This window comes from Ahaetulla prasina, chromosome 7 (assembly GCF_028640845.1).
Source record: "Ahaetulla prasina isolate Xishuangbanna chromosome 7, ASM2864084v1, whole genome shotgun sequence".
NCBI lineage: Eukaryota > Metazoa > Chordata > Lepidosauria > Squamata > Colubridae > Ahaetulla > Ahaetulla prasina.
Genome location: NC_080545.1, coordinates 68,445,700 through 68,469,285, shown reverse-complemented (window position 1 = coordinate 68,469,285; position 23,586 = coordinate 68,445,700). Strand labels below are relative to the sequence as shown.

Sequence of the window (23,586 nt, the reverse complement as noted above, 5' to 3'; positions counted from 1 at the left end):
TTTGTTCCCAAACCAAAAGAGCTTATCTACAATGTCTGCAATCATTAACAGCATCTATAAAGCCAAACTATAAAAAAATAAAACCTTAAAAAAAATCTGTTGCCTTCCAAATTCACATCTAGAAAGCCCTAGAAATCTCAGCGTAGCCAATCCATAGCCCTTAATCTAAGGCAGCTGAGATTGTTTCAGTGTGTGTGTGTGTATGTGTGTATATGCACACACATAACATACACAATATATTATATGAACAACACATGGATCAGATAAGGTTTATTTTTTTTTAAAGTGAATCTATCTAGTTGTGTCTAGACTTTTAAAGATTCCAAGACTATTTTTTCCAGCAGAATGCAAGCAAAAAATACAAAACCGGGTCTGTTAATAAGATAAATATTTATGGCATGTTTTTACTTTTAGTCACATATGCTTACAGTTTTACAACTCCGAAAACATATTAGGCATACAAGTCTTATGATCTCTGTTTTGAACAATAAATATGAGTGTTTACTTTGGCTTTAAACTTCTGTGCCCCCAGTCCTGCATCATATAATCAATGAGGATCTAGATGATGAAGATAGTTTCTTAGTTTCTAGTAGCAAATTGTTCCCACAAGGGACAGTCATTTACAGTTTATGGTTTGAGTTATAGCATAAATTATCTGATATATCTGCAATGGGCATACAAAAATTGTAATTTCCATAGCACCATTATGTTAGCTCCTATTTAAGGCAAAGCTAAAATTGTTTCTAATTTCCTGTCATGTGTATTGAACAGGCTTATTCTGAACTTTACAGCATCTGGCCAACGCATCTGTCATCTAATGCTAATTTAGAAGGGATAAAAGCTTCTAGTTTTGACCAACAGAAATGCCGTAACAAAGATATGATATTTGGCCACAGTTTTAAAAATGCCTGCTTGCCAGTTTGTAACGTTATTCCTTCTTCAATCCCAGCTACAAGGATTCTTCTGTTCTACATTTTTGATATTACAGGTAAACACATGTTCAAGCTAGAATAATCACAAGGTTTAATTTTGCTGAACATCAGGACTGTAGAGGTAGATGGATAAAGAAGTTATATTAAATTAGCAGCCAACTGGTCACTAAGACTAATGTAGGTGTAAGGTAATGTAAGTGCTGATATACAGCACTTACATTACCTATATATATGCATATATATACATGAGTGCAAACCCATATAATATTGAAGAGAATTATACAATTCTTTATTCATGTGAGAGGTATACTATGGTTTGGATTCCATAACTTTGTTTATACACCATTTTGATATGTGTATTTAAAAAAAAAAGCTGCTCAGGATTCTTTCTCTACCATTCAACAATTTATACTTTCCATATCCTCCACTTGAGTAAATCTGATCCCATGTGCTGATGTCACTGGGTCTTTGGATCTTTTTGATTTGTTTTTGGATCTCTATGTTGCTAAAACTCTTTTCTCTACCTGATTAGTACTGCAATGATCTGGAACCAGAGCTATATTCTCCCCTTTGGGCTGTCCATCATTTTTGTATATTGCAGTATGATTCCCCCTATCACTTCCAACACTGTCAGTGCTTTGGGCCAGAGACTGATCATGGTCGAGGCTTTCTTTTGTTTCCTGTAGATCGGCTTCTGCTTCTTCCGTTTCACTGTTACTTCTAACTTTAGATGGATTCTCTAACTGAGGGGTAGTTTCTTTTTTCACATCCAGGCAACAGTACGAAGCAACAGCCAGGAAAACAGCAGACAAGACGACTTCTGAGCCAGCCAGATAGAATATAATTTCATATTTCTTGAGTGCGTCCACCAGTCGCCCTGCAATTTTGAAACAAAGCATAGCATAGCTGCATTGTAATCTGTTGCCACCGTTTCATATGGATGGCATATATAAGGCACTTAAACTTGCAGATTCTAAATTTGCAGGTTTTGTAAATGCAGAACTTCAGTTAGGCCTGCATTTAGTATGAGTTCCAAACATGCATATAAACACATTTTCATACATCCCCCTTTTCATTCACATAATTATTGAGGGTTCCACACAGTGGTGGGTTACTACCAGTTCGCCCCGGATCGAGCGAACCAGTAGCAGTGGTGGCAGGAGGCTCCACCCACCCGCCCGGACGTCTCTGCGCACGTGCAGAAGTGTGAGCGCACGCGCACCCACAAGCAAACCAGTAGCAACCGAAACTGAAACCCACTGCTGGCTTCACAAGAATCACTATGGAAAAGATAAAAACAGTATTTCTGTAACAAGGTGGATTGGACTGAAAGAGAATAACTGGCCCAAAATAACCCAGCCAGCTTTAATGGCTAAGGCAAAACTTTAACTCACAGCCTCTGCTTTCTAGATTGGTGCCTTAAACACTAAACCAAACTGACTCTCCCACTATACCTGTGATGGCGAACCTATGGCAGGATGCCACAGGTGGCACACAGAGCCCTCTCTGTGGGCACGCAAGCTGTCATCCCAGCTCAGCTCCACGGCGCATGCACACGTGCCTCCCACCAGCCAGCTGGTTTTTGGGTCTCTACCACACATGTGCAGGGGGCAGGGGGCATGTGGGAGATGTGCAAACATGTGTGGGGGGGTGGGGCGCATGTGCGGGGCTGCTTGCATGCATGCGTGGGGGCAGGGACACAGGGAGATCACACGCGCATGCATGGGGGTGGGGTGAATATGGGGGTTACATGCGCATGCATGGGCGGGGCACATGCGTGGGGGTCGCACATGCATTGCCTTATGTGTATGTGCACATATGTGCACACTTTCTGCACTTGGCACCAAAAAGGTTAGCCATCACTGCACTAGACCCTGTATGGGGCTTTCAAAATGCTGTTGACCTCAGGTATCCATGAACCTGATCAATAACTAATGGGAGTTGCATGGACATTCCACACACATTCCACATCACTCATTTACTATAATCCTAGAAACAGAACATGATAAAGTAAATCAAAGAGCAGGTGGCTGTAGTGGCTGGGAGAGCTTTTGCACAGCTTTGTATTATGTGTCTATTGTGCCTGTTCCTTCCTGGCCCAGGAAGCTCAGTCACTCATGCCCTGGTCACCTCCTGAGTGGATTGCTATAATGCATTTTACCTGAGGCTGCCCTCGGCAAGCATCAGCTGATGCAAAATAGAGCACTGTGGAAGAGTTATGTGTATCCCTAGAGTGGCCATACCTTTGTTTTGCAAACTGCATTGGTTGCCGATTTGTTTTCAGGTCCAATTCAAAGTGTAGGCTTTGACCTAGCCATTATTTGGGGGCCACCTCCATCCAATGACATCTGCCCATCCCATTAGGTCTGGCAGAAGACGTATGCTGCAGATGAGGTTTACAGAGTCAGCAAATTGCCCCCCAACAATCTGGCTCCTCATTTTACCCACCTCGGAAGGATGGAAGGCTGAGTCAACCTTGAGCCTGGTGAGATTTGAACTGCCAAATTGCAGGTAGCAGTCAGATGAAGTAGCCTGCAGTACTCCACTCTAATTCCTGTGCCACTGTGGCTCGTGAGAAACAAAATAAATAAATAGGACTAAGCCTGAATATGCCCTTATCTCAAAGGAAGCTCTACACAAGAAAGGTGGTTAGGTTTACCTGCGGAAGGTGGTCCAATGAGTACAGCAACAGCCTCAACGAGCAAGTTAAGCCCAATTGCGCTGGAGAATTTCTGTGATCCAACAATAGTCATGAGCACTTCAAACTGCAGAGCTCCCACCATGCCATAGGAAATACCAAAGAAAACGCAGAAGATGACAAGGGATGTGTAGGTGTTGGCCCTGGCACTAAGGATATCCGTCAGGCCATTGAAGAGCATTGCAAAACTGAACAAGTAGGTTACATGGGGTCGTATCCTCTTCATCCCGGCAAACATCCCACAGGATGGACGGGCAAAAATATCTATGAAGCCAATGATGGACAAAAGAAACGCTGCCTCTTTGTCAGGTATTCCTATGTCTTTGGCATAATTGACTAATAGAATTGTGGGCACAAAGAGGCCCAAAACCATGATGAACTTGGCGATGGTGTAAATGATAAAACCCCGGATTTTGAAGATTGAAAAATTTAATAAGCTTTTCGTTTTCTTGGCCTTTTTCTTCTTGAGTTTCTTGGGTTTCTTAACATTGTCCAGGGTGCCGTCCACCTCTTCTGCTCTTCCTCCCATTGGCAGCATCTCTTTCGTTTCATAAGTGTCTGTGACTTTCTCCCTTGTCTTCTTCATGCCAACTGCCAAGGGTCTCATGAGTGCCCCACATGTGCAGCAGTTCAGGAGGAGGCCCCCCATGATGAGGAATCCCCCTCGCCAGCCAAACTTTTCCAACAGAACTTGACCCAGTGGAGAAAGCGCTGAGAGAAAGACCGGGCTCCCAGCTGCAGCTAGACCATTGGCCAGTGGCCTGCGCTTGTCAAAGTAGGATCCTAACATAATCAAAGAAGGCTGGAAATTCAGAGCCATTCCTAAACCTGAAAAAAAAATTGCAAGAGGAACAATTGATGGAAAGACATCAGCTCTCAACCAATGCAAAGGTTTCAAGGTCCCTATATTTGAAGGAAAGGTTCCCTTTCCCTCCCCCAAAAGTATGCTATTTAATTTACCTTAATCAATGCAAGTTGTCCTTTAACTACAGGTAGTCCTCGACTTATGACCATAATTGAGCCCAAACATTTTGTTGCTAAGCAAGACATTTGTTAAGTAAATTTTGCACCATTTCATGACCTTTCTGGATGCCGTTGTTAAGTGAATCACTGCAGTTGTTAAGTTAGTAATATGGCTGTTAAATGAATCTGGCTTTCCCATTGACTTTGCTTGTCAGAAGTTCGCAAAAGGGGATCACATGACCTCAGGACACTGCAACCATCATAAATATGAGTCAGTTGCCAAGCATCTGAATTTTGAGCATGTGATCATGGGGATGCTGCAATGGTTGTAAGTGTGAAAACGGTCATAAGTCACTTTTTCAGTGCCATTTTAACTTTGAATGGTCACTAAATGAACGGTTGCAAGTCAAGGACTATCTGTATAGCCCAGTGTATGTGAATTACAATTCTCAGAATCATTTCTCACTGATCATGCGGAATCTTCTGAGAACTGTATATTAGAAATATCTAGACCAGCTTTGGTCGCATTGGTGGATGATCTCTGGAGGGACAGGGACAGGGGCTATTCCTCTGCCCTGGTCCTATTAGATCTCTCAGCGGCTTTTGATACCATCGACCATGGTATCCTGCTGCGCCGGTTGGGGGGATTGGGAGTGGGAGGCACTGTGTATCGGTGGTTCTCCTCCTATCTCTCTGACCGGTCGCAGACGGTGTTGACAGGGGGGCAGAGGTCGACCGCGAGGGACCTCACTTGTGGGGTGCCGCAGGGGTCAATTCTCTCGCCCCTTCTGTTCAACATCTATATGAAGCCGTTGGGTGAGATCATCAGTGGCTTTGGGGTGAGATACCAGCTGTACGCTGATGACACCCAGCTGTACTTCTCCACCCCAGGCCACCCCAATGAAGCTGTTGAAGTGCTGTCCCGGTGTGTGGAAGCCGTACGGGTCTGGATGGGGAGAAACAGGCTCAAGCTTAATCCCTCCAAGACGGAGTGGCTGTGGATGCCGGCACCCGATTCAGTCAGCTGCAGCCGCGCTGACTGTTGGAGGCGAGTTATTGGCCCCAAAGGATAGGGTGCGAACTTAGGTGTCCTCCTGGATGAACGGCTGTCGCTTGAAGATCATTTGACGGCCGTCTCCAGGGGGCCTTCCACCAGGTTCGCCTGGTTCGCAGTTGCGCCTTCCTTGATCGGGATGCCTTGTGCACGGTCACTCATGCGCTCGTTACCTCTTGCTTGGATTATTGTAATGCTCTCTACATGGGGCTCCCCTTGAAGTGCACTCGGAGGCTTCAGTTAGTCCAGAATGCAGCTGCGCGGGTGATAGAAGGAGCTCCACGTAGCTCCCATATAACACCGCTCCTGCGCAGACTGCACTGGCTACCTGTGGCCTTTCGAGTGCACTTTAAGGTGTTGGTTACTACCTTTAAAGCGCTCCATGGCTTAGGGCCTGGGTACTTACGGGACCGCCTGCTGTTACCACATGCCTCCCACCGACCAGACGCTCTCACAGAGAGGACTTCTCAGGGTGCCGTCCGCCAAGCAATGTCGGCTGGCGGCCCCAGGAAGGTCCTTCTGTGGGGCTCCCACCTCTGGAACGAACTTCCCCCGGGTTTACGCCAAATACCTGACCTTCGGACATTCCGTCGCGAACTGAAGATACATCTTTTTATTCGCGCGGGGCTGGCTTAAATTGATTTTAACAAATTTTTAAATTCTTAGAAATTAATTTTAAATGGGGTTTTTTAGCTTATTATATATTTTACTTCTCAGGCCAATTTTAAAATAAGTTTTTTAACTGCATTTTAAATTTGTATATTGTACCGTCTGTTTTATTCTTGCCTGTACACCGCCCCGAGTCCTTCGGGAGAAGGGCGGTATAGAAATCAAATAAATAAATAAAATAAATAAATAAATAGGGAACCATAAGTCCCCATGATTGCTTTCCACACTTATTTAAAGCAATTTCTCCTTACAATCAATAGGAGCATATATGAGCTTCTCTTAAATATTGAATCTGAAGTGTAAATATTCAAGCTACATTATATGGCATACATCATCCTGACAATATTCCAACAATGTCATTTTCTGAAGTAAACTTACACAATGGGGCTTCTTTCACTTTGCAGATGCTCACCTGTCAGCACTCCAGCCGACAAATACAGTTCAATTATGTTGGTGGTGAAGGAGGCCAGGATCATTCCAGAGGAAGCCAGGATCCCCCCAACAAGCATCACAGGCCGACACCCAAACTGGTTCACCATAATGCTGCTCAAAGGTCCTGCAGGGCATCCAAGAAATCAGAAAAGGGGGAAGACCAGAAGAATATGAAAGGAATGCAAAATGGCAGCAATTTCTTAATGACAAACAGCAGATGATCTTAAGCTGGCTTGGATTTGTTGAGTACTGAAGGTACCTTTGCCATTATATGTTTTTTGTGGAGATTGAGAAATTTAAGCTTTGCATATGTAGTGTTGGGAGCGGGGAGCAGGGGGGCGGAGAATGCCATAACTGTGGAACAGATACAGATTTTTGCTTTCCTGATTAGCAATGATTGTGGGTAAGAGTTTTCCCCAACCAGATGCTGCTAGATGGATTCTAAGTCCCAGCTGCCTGGGCATTGCAGACTGACATTATTACAGGTCACTCAGTTCAGGAAGAGTGAAAAACTGCAAGCTTTAAAATGCAGAGTTATGCTAAAATATTGAAAAGTAAGATGTTTTGGAGAAGTGCAAAAATGTCTAGTTTGTTACAGAGCTTCCTGGAATCTTAGATTGTATCTTATCCATCTTATTGGGTGTATTTAAAGTGTGATAAATAGAATAGAATAGAATTTTTTTATTGGCCAAGTGTGATTGGACACACAAGGAATTTATCTTGGCGCATATGCTCTCAGTGTTCTGTTTCCCTCCCCCAATACTCCCAACAAAGAGTCAGTTAAAGGCCTTCTTTTCTAATTTATTTACACAGATAAATGTTCTGGCCACATCTACCCACGGGCCTGCCAAGTCTCTGGAGATAACGAGGAAATTATAGATAAGGCCAGAATTACTCATGAATATATTCTTCCCTCCATTGATACAGTTTGCCCGCGCAAATTCACTGCTTTGTCCAAGACAAAAAACCAGGAAGTTCCGCCTCCTTTTTGTAGTCTCTGCAGATGTCACTGCATGACCATCATTCTTTGGCTTTGTCCCAACGCTTTCCTCTGCTGCGCGCGCCAGTCACGTCTGCGTAGTATTGCATCACTCCAAAACTGTTCTTGGGGCGTTGCCAAATCAGAAGAAGGCCCTGGAGAATCAGGCCTTGCCGGCCCCTCCTCCTCGCTTTGGGTGGGTGCCAGGGAGGGAGAGGGCCCAAGAGAAACAGGCTTTGCCAGGTCTTCTCCCTCACTTTCTGAATCATCCGAGTCCAGGAGTCCGGGTCCAGGAACCTGGGTCACAACACTATCCCTCACCGCAGGGCCCTTCCCCCGGGGCTGACGATCGGGATGCGGTCAGGCTGGGTTCTGCTCATGGAAGGCCTGCACCAGGTCAGGGGCATGAACGTCGAAGGCATCTACCCAGGAGAAATCAGTCCCGTATCCCTTCCACGTGATCAAATATTGGAAACGACCCTTCAGCCAGCGGGAGTCTCGTACGCTGTGGACTTCGTATTCCTCCGACCCGTCCTCGGCGACAGTGACAGGTGCTGTTGGGCACCAAAGGGGACTCGGTGTGGCCTCAGGAACCAGAAGGGACCGGTGAAAGACGGGGTGGATCCGCATGGATCGTGACAGGGTCAGTCGGTAAGCTACCGGGTTGATAACTGCCTCGACAGGGAACGGGCCGATGAATCGGTGGTCCAACTTCTTTACCGGTCGGTCGGACGGGAGGTGTTTGGTGGAGAGCCACACCCGGTCTCCAACCGCCAGCAGGTGCGTTGCCCATCGGGAGCGGTCGGCGGACCGTTTGTAGTCCTCCTTTGCCCGATCCAGCTGCTGACGTACCAACTGTTGGACCGCATGCAATTCTGTCAGGAAGGTCTGCGTTTCGGGAACAGGAGAGTCCGGTGGTGCCAGAGGGAAGAGCCGCGGATGGTACCCCACATTGGCAAAGAACGGGGTCATCTGAATAGAGGTGTGCTGAGAGTTGTTAAAAGCAAACTCCACCAGGGACAGGTAATCGGCCCAGTTGTCCTGCTGCTGGTTGATGAAGCAATGGAGATATTGTTCCAGGATACCGATGACCTTCTCTGTACCCCCGTCTCCGGATGGTGCGATGACGACAGACACACCTGCACCTCCAACGCGGCCATCAGCCTCTTCCAGAAGCGAGCTGTGAACTGAACTCCATGGTCCGAAACCACCCTGTCCGGTAGACTGTGGAGGCGGAAGATGTGCTGCAGGAAGAGACGGGCCGTTTTTGCGGCTGTGGGTAGTCCGCGGCATGGGATAAAGTGTGCCATCTTGGTGAGCATGTCCACCAGCACCGTGGTGAACCCAGAGGATGGCGGCAGGTCCATCAGGAAGTCCATGGAGATCGCCCCCCAGGGTCTGTCGAGTGTCAGCAAGGGCTGGAGGAGTCCGTGCTTGGCTTGCCAGCACGGTACGCAGGATGTCAGGTAGGCATGTACATCATGCCGCACTCGGGGCCACCAAAAGGTCCGTGTCACTAGGTGGAGGGTCTTGAAGAACCCAAAATGTCCTGCTGCAGGGTTGTCGTGGCACTGGGTCATGACGAGGGCTCAGAGTGGTCCTGTGGGCACGTATAATCGCCCCCGAAACTTGAGTAAGTCCTCCTCCAAGGTCCAAGGAGACGCGGGGCCCACCTCCGCTCTCCTTTGCTGCGACCAGGCGTCCTGGCACTGCTCCTCTCGTACCTGGGCCCGCAAGTCCACTGGTTCCCGTGCTGCGGCCAAGGCTTCTGCCGGCAGCACCGTCCGTGGAGGAAGGGGGTCCTTGGCGCAGAGGTATTCCGGCTTGCGGGACAGGGCATCCGCCCTCGAGTTGTGACCGCTGGGAATGTAGGTCACGCGGAAGTTGAACTGGGCAAAAAACAACGACCACCGGATTGCCGCTGGTTCAACTTCCGAGCTGTGGTGAGGTGCTCGAGATTCTGATGGTCCGTTCGGACCTCCACCTGATGTCGGGTCCCCTCCAGATGATGTCGCCAAGCCTCGAATGCAGCCTTGATAGCCAGCAACTCTTTTTCCCAGATGGTGTAGTTGTGCTCGGAAGGATTGAGTTTCCGGGAATAGTAAGCGCAGGGAAAAAGTGTGCCGCCATTCGTCAGAGCCTGTAGCAGCACCGCTACAAGAGCCACATTGGACGCGTCCGTCTCCACCACAAAAGGCCGGAGCGGGTCGGGATGCCTCAGGACGGGTTCCGTGACGAAGGCTTTCTTGAGGGCTGTGAATGCTTCTTGCTGCGGGGGACCCCACTGGAACACGACCTTCTTCCTGAGGAGCTGGGTAAGTGGAGCCGTCAGTGTGGCGAAGCCTGGGATGAAGGTCCGGTAGTAGTTGGCAAAGTCCAGCAGGCGCTGAACATCCTTCACCCGACGAGGGACTTCCCAGCTACACAAAGCTTCTACTTTGCGTGGGTCCATGGCTATGCCCTCGGGCAAGATGGTATGCCCGAGGAATTCTATGGAAGTCCGGAAGAAGACGCATTTCTCCAGCTTCGCATTGAGTTGTTGCTCCCGCAAGCGTTGCAGAACCAGACCGACATGTCGAAGGTGGCTTTCCCTGGACCAGGCGTAAATCAGGATGTCGTTCAGGTAGATAACCACAAACCGATCCAACATGTCTCGGAACACGTCGTTCATGAAGTGCTGGAAAACGGCGGGAGCGTTGGTCAACCCAAATGGCATGACAGTGTATTCGTAGTGTCTGTATCAGGTGCTGAATGCCGTCTTCCATTCGTCTCCTTCTCGCATCCGCACCAGGTTGTAGGCCCCCCAGAGATCGAGCTTGGTGAAGATCGTGGCCTCCCGCAACCTCTCCAGCAGCTCCGGGATGAGCGGCAGGGGGCAGCGATTCCGCACCGTAATGGCATTTAGCCGGCGGTAATCACAGCACAGGCGCAAGTCCCCTGTCTTCTTCTTCACAAAGAGGACCGGGGCCGAGAGAGGGGACTTTGAAGGCCGGATGAACCCTTGGGCCAGATTTTTGTCCAGGAAGTCCCTGAGGACGGCCAACTCGGGCTCCGACATGGAATACAGGCATCCCACAGGCAGTGGTGCGTTGGGCAGAAGGTCCACGGGGCAATCGTAGGGCCGATGCGGGGGTAGTCGGTCTGCCTCCTTCTCGCTGAACACATCGGCGAAGTCCGTTAGCTCAGGAGGCAAGGAGATGGCAGTGGTGGGGACGTTCTGGCTGGCACAGGTGTGGCGGATGTGGTCAACGCACTGCAGACTCAGGAAAGAGATGGCGTTCCGCGACCAGGCCACCTGAGGATCGTGGGTCTGAAGCCAGGCCAACCCAAGGACCAAGGGAAAATGAAGGTCCGCCGTGACATAAAACTGGATCGCCTCCCATAGTCCCCAATAGCCAGGCGCAAAGGCTGGGTGGCGAATTTAATGGGGCCGGACACCAGTTCTCGTCCATCAATTGTCTCTACCCGCATCGGAGGGTCCACCGGAACCACCGGGACTGCAAACTGGGTCACAAAGGCCTGGTCCATAAAGTTTGTTGTGGCCCCTGAGTCCACCAGCACATGCGCCTGGAGCCCGTCCAACTGGTTCCCCAACCGTATCCGTGTGTCCAGAATCAGATGCCAAGGGGGCCCAGAGTCTACTTCTGCAATGTCCAGTGGGGGCTTAGTACATGCCCCACCTAGGGTTTCCCCGAGGTCGGGCCTGCTCCATTTCCCGATTGGTCACGCTGTGATTCAGGGACCGGCGTGCGTGCCCCACTTCGCTTTCTGGGGCAAGAAGCGGCGAAGTGGCCGGGCTCCCCACAGTACAGGCACAATCCCCCTTGGCACCTCCAGTTCCGCTCCTGGCTGTCAGGCGAGGTCTGGCCGCTCCCAACTCCATGGGCTCTTCCGCAGCGGTTACAAAACGTGGGGCGACCCGGGGTGCTGGTGGCGCAGGAAGCGGGGGTGCAGATGTCAACGGCGGGTCCCGGGGTGTGCGACAGGATGGTCGCTGTTGCAGACGGGCGTCAAGGCGGAGACAAAGGGGCACCAAGTTGTCGAGGGTCCGCGTTACCTCCACCCGGGCCAGCTCATCTTGCAGTTCCTCTGAGAGTCCCTCCTGGAACGTGTCCACCAGCGCTGCATCATTCCAGTCGGAGTCCTGGCACAAAAGACGAAATTCGGCGATGTACTCCTGCAGGGGGCGTTTCCCTTGACGGAGTTCCTTAAGGCGCCTGGTTGCCATCAGCGTCCGAACAGGGTCCTCGTACATGATGCGCAGGTGCTGCCAAAAACGCTGTTGGTCCGCCAGCAGGGGGCTGTCCTGGAGCAAGAGGGGCGTGGCCCATCAGGTAGCCGAGCCGGAAAGAAGGTTAATCACGAAGGCCACCTTAGCCTGGTCATCTGGGAAATCCTCTGGCCGCATAGCCATGTAGAGCTGGCACTGTCCCAAAAAGGTCGGGAACATCTCAGGCTGCCCAGAAAACTTATCCGGCATGGTTATCAGGCACTTGCGACGAGGAGGAGGAGTGGGAGGACGGGGGGGGGGGGCTGTAGGCACATTCCCAGCAGCAAGTTGGCCTGCCAAGTGAGCCACTTGCTGCTGGAGCTGTTGATTAGCCACTTGTAGCTGCTGTAACTGCTGCTGTACCTGCTGCTGGTCCATCTTTGGTGGAAGATGGTTTAGTCGGGGTCTTGGACAAAATGTTCTGTTTCCCTCCCCCAATACTCCCAACAAAGAGTCAGTCAAAGGCCTTCTTTTCTAATTTATTTACATAGATAAATGTTCTGGCCACGTCTACCCACGGGCCTGCCAAGTTTCTGGAGATAACGAGGAAATTATAGATAAGGCCAGAATTACTCACGAATATATTCTTCCCTCCATTGATACAGTTTGCCCGCGCAAATTCACTGCTTTGTCCAAGACAAAAAACCAGGAAGTTCCGCCTCCTTTTTATAGTCTCTGCAGATGTCACTGCATGACCATCATTCTTTGGCTTTGTCCCAACGCTTTCCCCTGCTGCGCGCGCCGATCATGTCTGCGCAGTCTTGCATCACTCCAAAACTGTTCTTGGGGCATTGCCAAATCAGAAGAAGGCCCTGGAGAATCAGGCCTTGCCGGCCCCTCCTCCTCCCTTTGGGGGGGGTGCCAGGGAGGGAGAGGGCCCAAGAGAAGCAGGCCTTGCCAGGTCTTCTCCCTCACTTTCTGAATCATCCGAGTCCAGGAGTCCAGATCCAGGAACCTGGGTCACAACACTCAGTGTACATAAAAGAAAAGATACCTTCGTCAAGAATCATAACGTAGAACACTTAATGATAGTCATAGGATACAAATAAGCAATCAGGAAACAATATCAATATAAATCATAAGGATACAAACAACAAAGTTGCAGTCAGTCATAAGTGGAAGGAGATGGGTGATAGGAATGGTGAGAAGATTAATAGTAGTGCAGACTTAGTAATTAGTAGTGTTGAGGGAATTATTTGTTTAGCAGAGTGATGGCATTCAGGAAAAAACTGTTCTTGTGTCTAGTTGTTCTGGTGTGCAGTGCTCAATGTTGAAACAGTTTATGTCTAGGATGCGAGAAGTCTGTAAATATTTTCACAGCCCTCTTTTTGACTCGTGCAGTATACAGGTCCTCAATGGAAGGCAGGTTGGTAGCAATTATTTTTTCTGCAGTTCTAATCATCCTCTGAAGTCTGTGTCTGTCTTGTTGAGTTGCAGAATGTCAGTTTTGGTTGTCCTGGGCTACATTCCAACAGGAAAAATTGTTGGGAGCTGCATTGTGTGTAGCAATGGGTACAGCCATTTAAACTTTTATGTCACCCTCTTTTTTCCCCCACTCTATTTTGCTGACATAATCTTCCCTTTCATTTTCTTTTTACTTATCCAGAAATCTGTCTAGGGAAAGGACAATATAGTTGTCCTGTAGCTTTGACTGTAGCATTCATAAAGATTTTTTTTAAAATTAGGTAACGCAAGCAATGAAGTCAAAGGCTGCAGCTTTAACGTTTGGCGTGGAATAAGGTTTTCTCTGCTCAGCTTTTCGAAATTGCAAGGAAGCCCTGCAGGGTAATTATTAAGAACATAACATAACCCATGATCTAAGGCATGGTTCGAGAAGCTATTTTTATCTTGTGGGGTTCACTATTTGTCTGTGCATGTGTGTGGGTGCACGCGCTGTGTAGAATGAATAGATTTGAACTTTTCAACTTTTAAAAAAGATGTATTTGCATGTTGGAGGGTGTAGGGGTTTTCTTTCTTAACATTTCACACACACACACACACACACACACACCAAATAAATATTGGGATTGAAGACTTTTAAAAAGCTCAATGGATATCGTAGGTCTCTGCCAAGCTTAAGGTATCAGTAGCCATGGCCTGTGAATAGAATGAAGACAGATGGAAAGGACTGACTTTTGCGTTGCCGTTCTCATTAAATAGACAAATCTTTGATGACATTACTGTGGCTGTATGCAGTTTTGCTCTAAAGATATGGGGATATTTTGCTGTCCGAATTCATGGAGGCCTAATCCTAACCCTAAATGGATTTACTTCCTATGGGATTTTTCCATGTATTTTACCAGAAAATGTAGTTAAGGTTGATTCGAAAAGTCAATGCCCTCCTAAACATACCAATACACTCTGAATTTGTTGCCGATGTTTATTTTGCTGTCCGAATTCAAGGAGGCCTAACCCTAACCCTAAATGGATTTACTTCCCAATGGGATTTTTCCATGTATTTTACCAGGCTTGTGCTGTTCAGGTAATAAATTATTTACCTTAAGAATTAAGAGCTGTCTCCTTAAGATATTGCATTGTGGGAGATGTAGACAGAAATTGCATTATGGGAAATATAGTCCAGGACGTGTTAACACATCTGTGTGTCCGATTGGCCACTGGGGCTCTCTGCCTGGGCTATAGAACAAAGACCTGGCCATTATGAATTGCCACAGAGGAGAGAAGCATGCTTTCTGAACAGAGGGACAGATGTACCATCTTTTTACTATTCTGTCCCCAAAGCATCTGGATCCGTGGGAACAAGCAGCTAAACTCTAGCAAACAGTTCGAAAAGTCAGTGCCCTCCTAAACATAGCAATACACTCTGAATTTGTTGCCATGTCCATTTTGATGCCTGAATTCAAAGAGGCCTAACCCTAACCCTAAGTGGATTTACCCCCAATGGGATTTTTTCCATGTGGAATGCTTACCTGTTCCATACAGCATGGCCAGCATGATGGATGAGATCCAAGCTGTGTCACTGTATCCCACATGGAAATCATGCATCAGGTCCTTGAAATAAATGCTCACTGCCTTGGGGAACCCATAAGAAAAGCCAGTGATGACAAAGCAGCCCAGCAATATGATCCAGCCCCAGCCACCATCAGGAGGCTTTGCTTTCTCAGGCAGTTGCCCTTGCTCCACATCATCTCTGCCCATGGCTCAAACGAGGAGAAGAAGCCTGAAAGCAAGTGGAGCACAGATTGTAGCAAAGACAGAACAAGAATGGTCACAGGGGAAGAAGGCAGAGGCGGCCAATGGACCATCTGTTGCTTTGGGCATTCGCCTCCTTTTTTGTCCATGTACATCATTTTCTTGCCCCTTAAATTTAGACCAGTATTTTCCAACCTGGTGCTCACCAGAGAGGTTGGATATTAGTATTATTAACCGATAATATAGTTGTTTTTAAAAAAGCAGAGGACAGACAAAACAATTTCATTTTTAAATTTTGCTTTTTAAAACCAAATATTGGGAATAAAATGAATCAGCCTTTACAAATGTCTTCCTCGGGCAGTAAAATTCATACTCATCTTTGAAAATATATTGGTAGTCTCAGAGGTCCAGACTAAAAGTTCATTCCTGGCTAATATTAATAATCATGAATGGAAAGGACCTACTGAGCTAATGATTGCCCCCAAACAGTGTTCTGACCTTATGCTTCCATGCCATAGCATGTGCAAATAGAAGTGACCTTACCCAGGGGAGGGCTACTGGGGGTTCACAGGGGCTCAGGAGAACATCTAGCTAAGGTTCTGTGTGGTTCAGAGAAGCCCCAAATCCCACTCCTGGCTGGCCCCTCCCACCTCACCCTGCCCCACCCCGCCCCTCCCAGGACTCCCCACATGGCCTGTTTTTATGCAGGTAAGTGCAGGGTGTGCGTGGAGGCTCGGGGAGGGCGAAAAACGGACCTACTGGATGTTCGGGAAGGCCAAAAATGTGCCTGTTTCCAGCCTCTAGAGGGCCTCTGGAGCTTGAGGAGGCCGTTTTCACCCTCCTGGAGGCTCAAGGAAAGCCTCCAGAGCCCAGGGAGGGCAAAAATGCCCCCCCCCCATCATGATACAGGAGGCTGGCTAGACCACGCCCACCATGGCCACGCCCACCCAGCAACTGGGCAGAGAACCCCTTGCTAAAATTTTTGAAGCCCACCCCTGGCCTCACCTGTAAAATATGTAAATGGAACTGAGCAACCACCAAGTTTTCTCTGCCACTATCACCAATGTAACATCATGCCCAGTTAATGGGTTTGAAGGCAAAGGTTTACTTTAATCCTTTTATTATCCATGCTCTCAATATGTTATCAATATGAAGCTCCAAAATTCTCCAGCTTTATATGTGCGCCACTACCTCAAAACAAACCTCTTGGAGGTTTCAGAATCTTTTCTTCAGATTACCTGTCTCTACTTAGGCATGAAGACTAACAAGTGGTTCAGTGGACTGTACGATTCACAGAATGTTGACTTTGTGTCAGGCTTCAAGCGCTAAGTACAGAGGCTTAAAAGTGATTTTAGGCTAGGGTGATTATTCCATCTGATCGACCCACTTGGTCAACTGAACTTGACTGCTTATTTTCTGCTGATCACTTGGCTTACAAGAAAACCCCTACAAGAGGCATGGCCAGTGTCGCAACGGAACGGACACAAACCCCGAGAGCTCCGGGGTGAGTGCCGAAAATTGTCTCGATATGGGGGTCCGATCTAGACCATAGCTGCCCTGCAGGGGCAGTGAAGAGTGATGGAGCTGCTGGAGCGGACAGGGAAGTTGAAAATTCCCTGTAGCTCCGGCTTTTTCCCCTCGACCCAGCGAGGAGGACCGCAGCCATCACCAGCTGCCTGAAGTCGGGACAGCCACAAGAATGGGCAGGAGGATAAACCATAAGTACTGAACAAGATATTGAAGCCGAGTGAGTTAATACCAGCTCATGAAGAGGCACTAGGAGCAATTTTGCCAACAAGCATTTAAAGAAAAATTGAGAAATAGCGGCAAATTTAAACAGGAAATGAAAACGGAAGGAAATAATGATACCTAAAACCTGACAAAAGTTGGCTTGGAACCTAAGTCTAGAACCCTAATTGAATAGAGAAAACAGAGAGAAATATGACTTTTAATTAAAATTGACTCTGGAGAATTTTGGAGGCTTTTATCGATTATTTAAAGATTATAAGCAAGAAGAAAAGAGAGGAATTAACTAAGATTTTAAAAATGGACTTTACTTGAGCATCTCCCAATTCCTCTATTCTTTATAAATTTGGATTTAAAGGATTATAATGAAACTATTTAAACAGGACTGAAAAGAGGCAACAAATTGAAACAAAGAGAAAAAAGGTGTGGCTCGAAAATGGATACTTTGTTAATTGTGGATTGTAACTGTAGACTAAAGACTGACACCTAAAGGCAGAAGAAGAAATACAGAAGGGAAATGTCTTCGTGATTTCAGGACAATTTCAAAGGAGGATTTCAGCAACTAGATAGATGACCTTTAAGACTTATAACATCAAAGAATAAAACAGAAAACAACACTAAAGATTGACACCTAAAGACAGAGGAAGAAATACAGAAGGGAAATGTCTTCGTGATTTCAGGACAATTTCAAAGGAGGATTTCAGCAACTAGATAGATGACCTTTAAGACTTATAACATCAAAGAATAAAACAGAAAACAACACTAAAGATTGACACCTAAAGACAGAGGAAGAAATATAGGAGGAAAATGTCTTTGTGATTTCAGGACAATTTCAAAGGAGGATTTTTGTAACCAGATGGCTGACCTTTAAGATTCATAACATCAAAGAATAAAGTAGAAAACAATGGACAATAAGAAGTATACAACTGTCATTTAAGCAAGAAATATAAGAAATGATTACAGAACTGGAATATTAAAGAAATGAGCTTCATGCAGCAATGATAGAGAAGAATATAAAAAGCATGATACAATAATGTAAAACTAAAATTTATGTTAAAAATTAGAGGATTATAAAAATGTTGAGAAGAGCAGGAATGGGATAACAAGGAATCCAATAAGTTAAGAAAATATGCAGTTTTTAAACATATGTAGTGAAATTGAAATAATTTGGGATAAAACTTCCAATAAAATATTTGAATATAACTATGGAATTATGTGAGAAATGGGATGTGTTTGCTCCTTTTCATTTTGTTCTTTTCATCTTGTTTATTATTTTACATTTTTTCTTATTTGGAATGGGATTATGAAATAATAAGTGATGGGAGACGTTTTTGAAATTAAGGTGAGATTTAATGTAGGAGAGATTTTTATAGAGATTATCTTGTTTTTATCTTTTTTTGTTACTGGGTTTGTCTTTGATAACATTAGGGATAAGTGTGGCTGTGTTTTGTTTAATGAAGAAGGGAAGGGCAAGAAAGGGGGCAAAAATGTGGGAACTAGATTTGATTCAATACCATTCAGGATACAGGGGCGGAACAGATGTTTTAATAGAAATGTGCAAATAATAAAATTTTAAGAGGGGAAGGGGAAAATATTGGATAAACAATACAATGAGGGGGTGAAATTTGAAAAGTGTTTAATTATGTACCTGACTGATATCTTGTTCAAAAAATTTGCATGTGGTTTTTTTTTTAAAAAAAAACCCATTTTTCAAAAAAAGAAAAAGAAAACCCCTACAAGAGCCACAGATTACTCACCAGTACTTTAAATAATCCGATGTGGTCAATGTACTCCATGTCTTAGAAATAAGGAAACCACTGGGAAAATTAACACTCTGTATTTAATTATGTTATCATCACAAACCTTGCTGGCCACTATAAAGATTATTGTACAGGTAGTCCTTGGAAAAGGACTATCCATGGTGTTGGGATGGGTCGGACACAACTTCGCAACTAACTAAGTCCTTGACTTAACAACCATTCGATTAGGGATCATTCAAAGTTACAATGGTACTGAAAAAGTGACTTCTGTTTTTTACACCCATGACTGTTGCAACATCTCCATGGTCACGTGATCAAAATTTGGATGCTTGGCCACTGGCATGTATTTATGATGGTTGCAGTGTCCCTGAGTCATGTTGTTGGAAGAAATGTCCATCTGGTTCAGCTCCAAGCCAGGAGAAAGACACTGGAAACATGGAGACTAATTGGAAAGATGGTTTAATGGTGAAGCAGAACCACATGGGTTTGAGTTCCTGGGCAGCGGACTACATGGAGTTGAGAGTGGGGGGTATTTATACCTTCTCTTGGGCTTTGCACTTGAACTTCCTGTTCCTGTGCAAGAACATGTATTGTATTAGCTGTTGTAGAGATCATAGCTGGCTCTGTCTGAGCTCCCAGGTTTGGTTGAAGTTTGGACTCTGATGCAATGTCCCTAAGAGATTGTACAATCTAGCGAGCTCTGCTGCTAGTGGGTTAATCCTATTATGTCCTGGAGGGTCATGTCTTAATCCCATTGTCAATTTGCAAATCCCTGGTCTGCTCTTGAATTCCCATAGGCAAGGGGGATGGAAAACCAACAAAGCAACATGGCAGCCAAAGACAGGAGCACATTCCAGACATATCTTTCCCAAGGCTGTCTCCCAAGGTTACCCACAGCAGCCGGAGGGCAACCTGCAAAATTGCGAATGTGATTGATGACACACCCTGGGGGGGAGGGGGAAACAGGGTCATGATTAGGGCTGTAAATTACGTGGGGTCAGAGTTGGCTTCATTTGGGTACATGCTGACATGGAGCTCCTAATAAATAACTGGATTTCTTTTGAAGCGTGACTCGAAGTTCATGATTTAATTAGGGCATCTGTCGGAACCCCGACACCCATCAGCCTGGAGCTGAAGGTCTTTTGTTTTGTAGATAGGATGGCCCAGTCTTTCTTAATGGGCAAAAAATATCTGCTGGGGACTATTAAGAAAGGTGATGGCTGCTTTCCATGAGCATGCTTCTCTGTTTCTCATCCAGGGAAATATAATATTCTACCTTTTTAATATTTTTCAAAATATTTCATTCTTCTAGGAGAAGAGGTCTTCCCTCAATGTCATCACCTTTTGTGACTTTCTGACAAGCAAAGCCAATGGGGAAGCTGATTCACGTAACAACCATGTTACTAACTTAACAAGTGCAGTGATTCACTTAACAACCATGACAAAAAGGTCATAAAATGGGGCAAAACTCACTTAGATGTTGTCAACGTTCCAGAAAACCCCTCCTGCAGAAAAGACTCCGAAGCCAACATCTTTCAAAGTTCTTTTACTAGCATAGGTAAACTGGCAGAGTTGGATGAAAACCAAAACTGGGAATTCCGGTTCGTCCCTCAGTAATACAACCCCCAAGATCTCTACCCTCATGACCCCTCTGCCGGTCACATGCTCCAATCTCCAACCATCCCATGTTGAAGCCTCACTCCAGCCATTCCTTCTCCAGATGAGAACTCAGCCTGACCTTGACCGGCAGGAAAAATGTTGTTATGTCTAATCATCCCTTGCACTACCACCCTCCTCCCCTCCTTTCCCACAGAGGAGAACGTGGCAGCATGTGGAAGCCTTCGGCCTAGTATGGCTTCCAAAGCTGACAGATGTCTTGCTTAGCAGCATAAATTTTTTACTCAATTGTGGTCATAAATTGGGGATTATCCATGGAACAGGAACCCTCAGTTACCTAATAGTTTTGCCATTGGCTGTTGTTTTGCCGGCTTGCTTATTTTTTCTCTCTTTTTTTCTTTTATTTTTTCCTGAACTGTCTAAATAAAGACCAACAGTCTGAAAAAATACACATAAAAATCTAATTAGTAAAGCTAGCCACAGCAAATATAGAAACTTCACAGTGATAGCCTGTCTGACATGGAAATTGATCTTGAGAAATGTTCCTGGCTCCGCTAATAGCTATTTTAAACGGGTTTTTTTTCTTTTCACGTTTGATGTTCAGATCTTCAAAATTGATTCCCAGCCACTTTGAAGTATTAAGTTGCTCCAATACTTATGGAGCTGACCCTGAAGACAAAACTCTATCATAGCATAGTCTTTTTTAAACAGGGCAGTGGCTGGAGAACAAATGCAGCAGCCATTAGCCTTTGGGGTTTTTGTTTGTTTGCCTTCCATTGTGAATGCCTGCAATGGATTTCTATTTATCTTGATATTTTATTTATCAATTTTATATAGCCACCGACCTCACAGCCTTGACTCTGGGTGAATATACATTAAACAAACAGTGAAAAACAAATCTGAAACAATAAAAACCAATTAAATATAAATACAGGTTGTCCTTGACTCACAACCCCAATTCAGCCCAAAATTTATGTTGCTAAGTGAAACATTTGTTAAATAAGTTTTGCTCCATTTTACGACCTATCTTGCCACAGTTGTTAAGTGAATCACTGTAGTTATTAACTTAGTGACACGGTTGTTAAGTGAATCTGGCTTCCCCATTGACTTTGCTTGTCGGAAGGTCCCAAAAGCTGATCACATGACCCCAGGATATTGCAATGGTCATAAATATGAACTAGTTGCAAAGCATCCAAATTTTGATCACATGACTATGAGGATGATGCGATGGTCATAAGTATGGAAAATTATAATAAGTCACTTTTTTCTGTGCCATTGTAACTTTTGAATGGTCACTAGATGAACTGTTGTAAGACTACCTCTATAAATAAGACCATGGGAAATTGCTCCATATACTGACATAATGCAGGAATGTAACTGGATTGTTAGCCATGCATTTTCAAAAAACATCTCATTATATAAAATAGATGGACCCATTTGTCCATCTATTTCTCAATAATCTTTTTCAATATTTATTACCTGGGAATAGGTAGATCCTACTACTGAGCTTTGTTCCTTCCCTATATCATCTTTCTAAACAAATGCACACAAGCATACACATCTCCTTCTTTTTCAGGTTCTAAGTCGTATATTTTCAATAACTTCAAATATCAGCACACAGAGTATTTTTTGACTGCTAAACCTGTTACTGTATAATACAAACTAGAAGGCAAATCATCAGAAAAAATGATTATCCCTGAATAAGTAGATGAAGAAGATTCTTAGTTTCATGACATTAATTAATTGAGAACAACGGGATTGATTGATGGGCACATAGCTATAGTTTTAGGATGTGCATGAAGTTTGCATGCCTTCTCTTTGCTGCTGGCTTGTACATAAATGTAGATAAAAGGTTAAATGGTCTAAAAATGAATGGATTCAAGAGTTAGAGAATTTATTCTGAGATCAATAAATGGTATATGTACACATTTCTGTACACCGGAATCCACAAGGTTAGAAAGTCTTTCATTCTTACTTCCAAGAAAATTAGAGAGCTCTGCATTTAAAGTCATATAGCAGCCATGTATAAAAATAATTTGGAGGAAGCTGTTAATTAAATTATTTTCTTTTTCTTTTAAGTTTAATAAGGCAAGAACAGCTAGATTCCAAAGCTTTTAGGGCAAATTAATTTGGTCTTTACTGACACATGTTGAACAGTTTACTAAGATACCAGATCAGTACTTAGCCTTAATGAAAACTAGTTGGACATCTTCCACTGCTCAGCAAGGTGAAATGGACTTGGTTATTGTGGCTGTGAGTGCACAGCTGGAAGACCTGAAAGATAGGATAGGATAGGATAGGATAGGATAGGATAGGATAGGATAGGATAGGATAGGACAGGACAGGACAGGACAGGACAGGACAGGACAGGACAGAATACAATACAATACAATACAATAGAATTCTTTATTGGCCAAGTGTGTTTGGACACACAAGGAATTTGTCTTTGGTGCATACACTCTCAGTGTACATAAAAAGACAAGATACATTTGTCAGGAATCATAAGGTATAACACTTATTGATAGTCATAGGGTACAAATAAGTAATCAAATCATACTAGGAAACAATCAATATCAATATAAACCCTAAGGATACAAGATCAGGCTAGGGACAGATCATCATGGAGGACATCTACCTATGTGGTCCCTAAGAGTTGACACTAGTTTGATGGCACATAATCAATTTTTAAAAAAATCAAAATTAATAACAACAGATAAATACATTCATCACGTTGAAATAATACAGTGTTGTCAATATAAATATACAGACCTGGATATTCTGTGGCTTTCCTTACCAAGGAGACCAACACCTTTGAGAATCCTCTCTTTTGGTCAGGTATAGTTTGAGGGAGGGAGGGAGGGATATTTCTTTAACCGGCTCAGACCATGACAATGTAACTCTTGGAAGAAGCCTTCTGTTTAGTTTCCAGCCAGCAAAAGTTTTTCTTCAAGCTGGGATTCCAAAGTTTCAATGGCCAAGAGTAGTAATCATCTAAATGGCTTCTAGCCTGGCCCCTCCAGATTGTCCTGGAGTTCAAGGACCAAGCTGTTCAAAATACATGGATATGGGTCAGCAGCTGCTTATGTTGTGAAAGTGCTAAAGAAGCAGAAATTGCTTTAGCAGAAAGAAACCACTTCTCTATTTTTAAGAGGCTTTCCCAGCCAACGGGAATGAAAAGATTTATAATTGGGCCAGAATCCTCTGAGGAATTCTGTTTTTTCCCAAAAAAGAGGAAACAGGACTCATTAAGGATTTCTGCTCTAGAAGACTTCCTGCAATATTTGAGGAAGGGGATTAGTTAGGATAAATTAATGAA

At 45.1% G+C, this 23,586-nt stretch overlaps 1 protein-coding gene across 1 annotated transcript; it reads right to left on the bottom strand.

Annotated features, from left to right (window-relative positions):
- Positions 1–1,252: 1,252 nt before the first annotated feature.
- SLC16A8 (solute carrier family 16 member 8) lies at positions 1,253–23,333 on the bottom strand. The gene is made up of 5 exons (XM_058190649.1): positions 23,040–23,333; positions 14,925–15,175; positions 6,729–6,872; positions 3,592–4,458; positions 1,253–1,809 (listed from the first exon to the last, which is right to left on the bottom strand). The coding sequence occupies exons 2-5, from the start codon at positions 15,151–15,153 to the stop codon at positions 1,430–1,432; spliced, it is 1,620 nt and encodes a 539-aa protein (XP_058046632.1). The 5' UTR covers positions 15,154–15,175; positions 23,040–23,333; the 3' UTR covers positions 1,253–1,429.
- Positions 23,334–23,586: the final 253 nt, after the last annotated feature.

Bases quoted from the DNA above. Each gene is read 5' to 3' on its own strand.
- SLC16A8 (XM_058190649.1), bottom strand. From the start codon at position 15,153: ATGGGCAGAGATGATGTGGAGCAAGGGCAACTGCCTGAGAAAGCAAAG. The intron at 6,873-14,924 runs GTAAGCATTCCA...GATGCCCTGCAG, and splicing joins GGCCATGCTGTATGGAACAG to GACCTTTGAGCAGCATTATG. The intron at 1,810-3,591 runs GTAAACCTAACC...TCAAAATTGCAG, and splicing joins CATTGGACCACCTTCCGCAG to GGCGACTGGTGGACGCACTC.